We start from the raw sequence: 8,663 nt of genomic DNA, 5'->3' as shown, positions 1-8,663 counted from the left end.
CCAGTAGCTTTGTTTGTAGTGATGCTTTCTAAGGCCTACTTGACTTCACATTCCAGGATGTCTGGCTCTAGGTGAGTGATCACACCATCATGATTATCTTGGTCGTGAAGATCTTTTTAGGACTTAAAAAAAAAAAAAGCATATGTTGGGTTGGCTAAGAAGTTCATTTGGGTTTTTCTGTAGGATGTTCCCTCTTTTGGCCAACTCAGTAGACAGGTAGCTAGATAGGTAGCTAGATTGAGATAGCTCTAGGGATAAAAAGATAGAGATAGTATAAAAAGCAAGACTCTCTTCTACCCCAGAACCCAGGGTCCTCCAAAAAGGCAGCTACTGTTACTCATTTGGGGGCCATCTTTCCAGAAGTATCTCCTGCAATTTATGCATAAAAAACAAAGTGAAAGTGTTAGTCCCTCAGCTGTGTCCAACTCTTTGCGACCCCATGGACTGTAGCCCACTAGGCTCCTCTGTCCATGAAATTCTCCAGGCAAGAACACTGGAGTGGGTAGCCATTCCCTTCTCCAGGGGATCTTCCCGACCCAGGGATCAAACCTGGGTCTCCTGCACTGCAGGCAGAGTCTTTACTGTCTGAGCCACCAGGGAAGGCATATTAATGCATACTACCTCTCATTTCAACCCTCTCTTCTTTCCCCATAGGGGAACGGTACCTTCTGTCCCATATCTTGCTCCTTTCCCCTTAAAAGCATATCCTGCAGATTGTCCTGTGCCAGCACACAAGATCTACTTTGGACTGGGAGGATTTTGACAGGTGGAGAGATGAAGCAAGGTTTTTCTGACAGAGAACTCAGGCTGGGGGCAAAGGTCTAGAGGGTAACCTTGGTTTTGTTCTCTGATCTCCAGACAATGAGAATGCAGAGTCTTCCTGGAAACCTAAAGGAGGCAATTTTAAGACCCATCAAGGATAGTTCAGCCACCCAGAGTGGAGAGAGAGCAGGCAGAAGTAGCGAACCCCAGTGAAGGCAGTGAGCTGTGCTCTAGATTCCACGTGCCCTATTTATGTGGGGCCTGAAGGCCATGGCAGGCCCAGCTCTTCCTATGGTCGTCAAGGCCCCTGGCACCATCCATCCCACTGCAGCCCCTGTGGATCCCTCCTGTTGTGACAGCCCTTCTACCCAAGGGTCAGTCTAGATGCCTTGGACTGGCGTCTGGGCCCTTGTCTGAGCCTTATCTGTGCTGTCCCTTTACTTGTCCTCAGCTCCAGCTAAGCCAGGGTCTCGTTGCTCCCTATGACTGTCCTGCCTGTCTGGTTTCCAGACCTTGGCTCAGGGCTTCAACTGCTCTCCTCCCTGCCTGTGGCATTGCTGAGTAGCCTGCACACCAAGCGAAAGACCTCCTCTTTCACAGGCCTCACCCAACAAGCCCTCTCCCCCTGGGAGATGGGAGATACATGGCACCTCCTTGATGCTGAGTGAATAAGAGAAGCTGTGTGGAGTGGTGGTGGTTGGGGGGGAGGGGGGTCCTGGGCTGCCCGTGGCAGGGTCTGCCCTCAGGAATCTTTTCACCTCCCTCGCTTTATCCCTCCTTGGTCAGATCTGGAGAGCAGAGATTGTAGCCACATGGTGCCGGCCGAGAAGACCCGGGTGGAGAGTGTGGAGCTGGTCCTGCCCCCCCACGCCAATCACCAGGGCAATACTTTTGGGGGCCAGATCATGGCCTGGATGGAGAATGTGGCCACCATTGCAGCCAGGTGCCTCCTCTTCTTTCTTCCCCTCTTTCCCTTGGCCGGTTCTCTCTGGGGCAGAAACCCTGACTTGGTACTGGCATTCAAGGCTTCAGAAGCTCGACTGTTCTTATAGGGTAAGCTGGGGCCTTCAGACCCAGGGAACCAGAGAGGAATGATTTTCTGTGAGCTCGCCAGGGGAAATGTCAAGCCCTCAGCTAGCACCAGGGCCTCCCCTTGCCCTGGCTCTGCCCACTCACTTCCTGGATTTTATACTCTTTGCAAAGCAAGCCATTTGCCCTTCTCCTTCCCACCCACCCAACCATGCTCCCAGCCCTTGTCTCCCCTCCTGGCTGACCTTCCACCTTGTAGCCCCACTATTCTTTGCTAAAATCCTGTCTGTCCTCTAAGAAGCCTCTCTAACTGTCCCCTTCTCCCTAAAGGTGGAAAGAATTCCTTCCCTCTCCTATAACCTCTGTACCTGTCTTGGACTTGTTCTGCCCCAAGTATTGGAGCATATTTTTGTAGTTATGACGACCGACATTTATTAATTGACACTGTCATACCTCCACGACTTTGTACTTGCTGTTCCCTCTGATAGGAGTGCCTTCCCGAACCCTTATCCTCCTCAGCCAGGCGAATTCTTCACCCTTTGGAGCCTAGCTCCAATGGCCCTTCCTCTGTGTTTACCTTGTGGATATAGTACATAAGCAATGCCATTTTGGGCAGCCCAGGCTATGAGTGCAATAAGATCTCAGAGGAGAGTCAGAGTGTGGATAGTCAGGGAGGGCTTCCTAGAGGAGGAGTAGGTCAGCTGGGCCTTGAATGACAAGTAGCTTTGGGTAAGGGGAGGGCTTCCAGGTAGTAGGAACAGCAGGTGGTAGGATATAAACATTGAGAGGAAAAGGTTTATTGCAAGCCCTGCTCTTTGTCACCTCAAATTCAGCTTTTTTTCCAGCTACGCATGTAGACCTCAGTATTCTAAGCTGTGAGATGGGACTTTAGTTTTCTTCCTCTGGGTGCAGCTATCACTGGGTTGGGTGGGAGTGGGTGGGCCAGAGGGTGGTGTGTGTGGCTCTGGGCAGGGTTTGGGGATGGGGGCAGGGAGAAGCACTGGAGGGTGCTTTGTCCTGTACCCTGACCCCTGGCCTCCTCCAGCCGGCTCTGCCGTGCCCACCCTACCCTGAAGACCATTGAGATGTTCCACTTCCGGGGTCCATCCCAGGTTGGGGACCGTCTGGTGCTCAAGGCCATTGTGAACAACGCCTTCAAGCACAGGTGAGGGGCTGGGATGGGTGAGACGGGGCCCCCTGGGACTGAGGGCTCTTCCTGACCTGAGAAGGGACATTACCTCAAAGTGCCAGGAACCGTTTCCCCTGTAGACAAGGTCTCCGGGGTCTGAAGTCTGGCTGCTGGGTCCCTGCACCATCGCTAGGATCCACTCTGATGTTCCTCCCCTGGGCTCCCCATCCTGCGTCACACCACGTGCTCTATGTCTTGGGCTCTCTCGCTGGCTCCTGCCTCTGACCCTGCCACACTGTGGATGCTTGGGTCATGGGGCACCTCTTGCCAGTGTTCTGTTGTTTATCGAACCCTTCCCGACCCTTTTCCTAAAACCTCAAATAGTTCCCAGAGCCCTTATCTTTGTAATGGATTCTGATACCCCCACGAAAGCTTACTTAGAGTATGCATCTCTTTTGATGATTTCAAAGATGTGATTTTCAGTAATATGTAGTCATTAACAGGGAGGGATCAAGAGCCAGGCTGCCTGGGCTCAAATGTGGCTTACCTCTTAGCATCTGTGTGGCTCTGGGCGAGTTACTTAACCCTCTGAGCCTCAGTTCTTTTGAGAACCGGGGCTCACCACAGCTACCTCATAACTGTGAGGATTAAATGCGGAGTTACTGTTTAATAGTATAATGACAGAGAGAACGTTCACTGAAGGTCAGCCATTGCTGCTGTTATTATTTTTATTATTATTATCATTTTACTATTCCGTCTGATAAGCACACATTCTGCTGTTGTGCAGAGCAAAAAGTCCTGAACTAGGATCTGTGAGGCCTGGTTTTTAGTGCAGATTCTCTTCCTGACTGTTGTGTGACCTTGGGCGAGTTAGTGCCCTGTTCAAGGTATTGATTTCCCCATCTGCATAAAGTCTGCATTCCTAAGTGAGGGGAATGGAGGCAGCTGCTATTTTATAATTCATCGAGACAGTCAGAGATACAGAGACAGCAGCAACTGAGCTGTCGGGAGCACGGCAGTGAGAGCACTGGTGAATATGTTTATAATGAGCATTTTCTCTAATTAGGCCCTGCCCCTCCACCTCCTTTATGTCTTTCCATAACCCTTTATTTTTACATAAACATATTTTATACAGACATTTGTTTCCCCATCCCCTAGCTGTTAATGCATGAGAACCTGGACTGCACAGGTTTATTCATTTCTGTGACCCCCAGAGACGAGCATGGGTCAGGGGTGCAGCGGGTGCTGTGTAGACATGGTTGAAAGGGAACGCTTCTGAGTTTCCTGCCCAGCGGTCCCTGATCCAGGCTGTGGGATCAGAGCAGGAGTGTGTGTGTGTGTGTGTGTGTGTGTGTTCACATGCACACGTGTGTTGGGGAGGGGTGGCCTTGGGAAGGTCTGTCCAGCTGACAGCATCCCTCCTTCCCCCTCAGCATGGAAGTGGGCGTGTGCGTGGAGGCCTACCGCCAGGAGGCCGAGACCCATCGGCGGCACATCAACAGTGCCTTCATGACCTTCGTGGTCCTAGGTGCGGATGACCAGCCTCAGATGCTGCCCTGGATTCGGCCCCAGCCTGGGGTGAGTGCCCCACTACCAGCCCCCTTCCCCCTCTGCCCAGGGGTGACAGGACTGGGGAGCACAAGCCCAGCTCTTTCCTTCTGCTGGGGCACAGCTTGGCCCTGAGTGCCCTGCTGTGACCCCCAGGGCCGCTCCTTGTGCTTTTTGGAAGAACTTGAACCGTGTGTGTGGGCCTCCCTCATTGCTGGGCGTTAACCGGCATTCCTGAGCCTGCAGAGCTGTAAAAGCACTGGCTTTGGGGTCAGATGTGGGTCGGACCCCACCTTGGCCACGTTCTAATGGGTGCCCTCTTTGAGCTTCAGTCCCACCTTTAAAGAGGGCATATCTGCAGTTCCTGCCTTGTAGGACTGCTGGTGAGACACTGATCCTGTGCCTGACTGAGTGGCAACTGCTCTGACCATGGTGACAGGGGAGCAAAAAGGGTAGGGATGAGAGTCAGAGACCAGGGGTCCAGGCTGGCTCTGAAAAATGTTCCCTTGTGCCTCCTGAGGGCCAGGCTCGGGCTTGCTTCCAGGGGCCAGGGAGTGACCTTGGTGAGGTTGCCTCTTCTCTCCCAGAAGGTCCCCTGCCCTGCCCGCCGCACAAGGCTGAGCATGTACTGTGAAACCTCTGCTCTAGAGCCCAGTGTTGGGCAGTCAAGACGGGTGGTGGGCAAAGGAGCGGGTAGCCTGAAGACAGTGGGACAGGAGACAGACTATGATGGCCTTTCAGGTCTTTGCCAATAAACGTCCATGAGTGAGGAGACGTTAGTTAGAGGTACTAGTTCAGAGGTGGGCTCCGGGCTAGGACATCTGTGTTCTGTTCCTGGCCACACTCCTTAGCCCCGTGACCTTGGGTGAGCCACTTAGCCTTTCTGTGCCTCAGTTTCCTCCTCTGTAAAATGGGGATAGTACTGGGAGTTCCCTGATGGCCTAGTGTTTAGAATCCCAGGATTTCATTGCCACGCTGTTGCTGTTGTTCAGTCACTAAGTTGTGTCTGACTCTTTGTGACCCCATGGATGATCACATGCCAGGCTTCCCTGTCCTCCACCATCTCCTGGAGTTTGCTCAAGGTCATGTCCATTGAGTCGGAAGTGCCATCTAACCATCTGTCCTCTGGCACCCTCTTCTTCTTTTGCCTTCAGTCTTTCCCAGCATCAGGGTCTTTTCCAGTGAGTTGACTCATCACATCAGGTGGCCAAAGTATTGCCAGGACCCAGGTTCAATCCCTGGTGGGGGAACTGAGTAGCTGCAAGCTGCGTGGTGTGGCCAAAATAAAATAAAATGGGTGTAGATGTAGTGCCAAACACAGAGGGTTGGTATAAGACTTAGGTGAAGTTTTGTGTGGAAAATACTTCAGAAGTGTGCCTGCTGATAGCAAGTCCCCTTTCATGGAGGACGAAGCAGGTTTAGTGAGGGCGGGTGGTGTTCCCAAAGTCACTCAAGGGTGTGAGGGGAAGCTGGGGCTGGGCCTCAGTGACCGGGCATTGTGCTGTCCAGGCTGCCCCTGTGAGACTGAAGTCCGCTTTAGGACTGCAGGGAGGGTCTCCTTGGGCCCTCTGGGGAAGGAGGGCAGGCGGTAATAGGGGCTGGGGGAGCTGGTTGTCCTGCCCACCACAATCTGGGCTCCTCTCCCCAGGATGGCGAGCGACGGTACCGAGAGGCCAGTGCCAGGAAGAAGATCCGCCTGGACAGGCAAGTGGAGGCCAGGTGGTGGGAAGGGACACGGCTTCAGTTCTGTCTCAACTCCCTGTCTGCTCCCTGCCCCTGGGAACTCACCTGTCTTTGGTGCTGCCCCCGGGCTGGGCGTTTACATCCAGACAGTCTCTGGTCTTGGCCTCATGACACAGTGGTCTTACCGGCCCCTTATACAGGTGAGGATGCTGAGGACAGAGGGATTAGGTGTCCATGGGCACACAGACAGGAATGATTGGCAGAATGAGAATTTGAACCTGGGCAGGTGTGGCCAGTTTTATATCTTGTGTCCCTCCCATTGATTCTGATGATGCCCATTTTGGAGATGAAGAAAGACTCTGAGAGGAGGTGAACAATTGCTTGTGATGCAAATCCAGGTGTGAACGATTGCTACCAAAGCACTTTACATGCCTGAAAAGTACTGTAAATGCACCAGGGTTTACCATCTAATGTTAATAAGAAAAATGTGCATTTAGGGAGGGGTTTGGCAACCCACTTCAGTACTCTTGCCTGGAGAATCCCATGGACAGAGAAGCCTGGCGGGCTACAGTCCATAGGGTTGCAAAGAGTCAGACACAACTGAGCCACTAACACACCATATGCCAAATGCTGTTCTCTTCCTGATGACCCCATAAGGGACCAGGTATGACTACTGATCCCATTTTACAGATGAGGACACTGAGGCACAAGGGTGAAGTCACTCGGGCAAGGGTTATGGGTCTACACCTTTCCCTGCAAGCCCCACCTCTGAGTGTGCGTGTCCTCAGCTGCTGTCTTCTGTGTGCCCAGCCAGTCTCCCTGGCCAGATAAGGGTGCCTCCCACCCTGCTGGGCTGAGCACAGGGCCTGGCACCCAGTAAGCTGCTGAGAAGAGGTGGGCCCCAGAGGGACCAAGGTTGTCATCTTCCCTCTCTCCCAGGAAGTACATTGTGTCCTGTAAGCAGGCGGAGATGCCCCTCTCTGTCCCCTGGGATCCTAGCAACCAGGTAAGGGCTTCTGCTCTGTGCGGACAGCTTTCAGACCTGTCGGGGACCCGCAACCCTCCCTTCTTGGAGGAGGCCCAAAGGGGACAGGATACTCTGCCTCAAGGCCAGCCTGGTGAGCCAGGGGCTTTCCCATGTCCCCCTGCTTGCAGGAGCGAGCTGAGGTCCCAAGGGGAGGAGTCTGGCCCAGCCGGGCCTCCCTTCCCAAAGCCCGGGGCTCCTTTCTTCACGTGCAACTTCCTCTCCACACATCAGAGTGGCCCTGGCACGAGCCCCCGAGGAAGGGGAGGGTGAGGCTGCTCTGTGTCTGGGCAGGTGTACCTGAGCTACAACAACGTCTCCTCCCTGAAGATGCTCGTGGCCAAGGACAACTGGGTGCTGTCCTCGGAGAGCAACCAGGTAGCGGCCCCGCCCTCCCAGCTTTCCTTTCTCCTTTGAGCAGCCAGAGGTGTTGACCGTGAGCTGAGAAACCCTCTCGAACCACTCAGGTCAGAGGGGGCTTCCCTAAAAGGCCCTGGGAGAGCCGTGAAACCACCCCAGTTATAGCAGCACGCCCGCCCCCTCAAGGCCTGGCGCGACTCGGCTGGGGGCTGGGGGCGAGGGTGGCTGAGGAGGGGCTTGAGCTCTGCCACTTCTGCCTGTGTCCTGGGGTGGGTCACCTCCCCACAGTGACATCAGTGGCTGGATGGACGCCTGGCTCTGAGGATCCATTCTGGTTTCGCATTAGTTACTGCTTCTTTATCTTTTTATTTTTAAAAAGAAAATGTTTGATATTTTAAAAAATTGAGGCATAATTTACATACAGTAAAACTTCCCCTTTTTAGTGTGTAATCCTGCTAGTGTGGAAAACACATGAAGTTACATCATCGCGACAGTAATCAAGATACGGAGCATTTCCATAATACCTCCGATTTTTCTGTCTCCTCTGTGATCAAGCCTCTTCTCTCCCAATCCCTGGAAACCACAGACCAGTTTTCCGTGCCCTTCGTTCGGTCTGTTTGAGAATGTCCAGTAAAGGGAGTCGTGCAGCATGTAACCTTTGACGTATTTCCTTAGGCACAGTGCATTCACTTGTGTGAAGGGATGAGTGTGTTCCGTTTCACATCAAGTACCATTCCATCTGACTAGTGGGCTTATCCATGAAGTCCCTGCTTCTTCAGACACCTTCCTATCCACTTGTGCTGGATCTCCCATTTTTCACGGGGCTGCCACCGAGGCTCAGAGAGGTTGAGTCACTTGTTCACAGACACACAGCAATCAGTGCGGCCCTGACTTCCAGCCCGGGTCCCCAGCACAGTCTGAGGAGGAGACGAGGGAACGAGGCTGCCCTCTGTCCTGTGCAGGTCCGCCTGTACACTCTAGAGGAGGACAAGTTCCTCTCCTTCCACATGGAGATGCTGGTGCACGTGGACACAGCCCAGGCCTTCCTGCTGCTCTCGGACCTCCGCTGGAGGCCCGAGTGGGACAAGCACTGCCGGTGGGTGCCGGAGGGCGGGGGTACAGGGGAGT

At 53.5% G+C, this 8,663-nt stretch overlaps 1 protein-coding gene across 3 annotated transcripts in view; it reads left to right on the top strand.

Annotated features, from left to right (window-relative positions):
• ACOT11 (acyl-CoA thioesterase 11) overlaps positions 1-8,663 on the top strand; it is a 48,227-nt gene that overhangs the window by 35,679 nt on the left and 3,885 nt on the right. For 2 of the 3 annotated variants that reach the window (XM_010847125.1, XM_010847124.1), the window contains exons 7-13: positions 1,549-1,705; positions 2,837-2,956; positions 4,354-4,498; positions 6,117-6,172; positions 7,091-7,157; positions 7,470-7,553; positions 8,498-8,631. In XM_010847125.1, coding sequence (XP_010845427.1) covers positions 1,549-1,705; positions 2,837-2,956; positions 4,354-4,498; positions 6,117-6,172; positions 7,091-7,157; positions 7,470-7,553; positions 8,498-8,631 — 763 coding nt within the window. The remainder of the gene's footprint in view (positions 1-1,548; positions 1,706-2,836; positions 2,957-4,353; positions 4,499-6,116; positions 6,173-7,090; positions 7,158-7,469; positions 7,554-8,497; positions 8,632-8,663) is intronic. The other variant, XM_010847126.1, reaches the window with a different exon arrangement.

This window comes from Bison bison, unplaced genomic scaffold (assembly GCF_000754665.1).
Source record: "Bison bison bison isolate TAMUID 2011002044 unplaced genomic scaffold, Bison_UMD1.0 scf7180017864244, whole genome shotgun sequence".
Lineage (NCBI taxonomy): Eukaryota > Metazoa > Chordata > Mammalia > Artiodactyla > Bovidae > Bison > Bison bison.
This window is presented reverse-complemented; position numbering and strand designations above follow the sequence as displayed.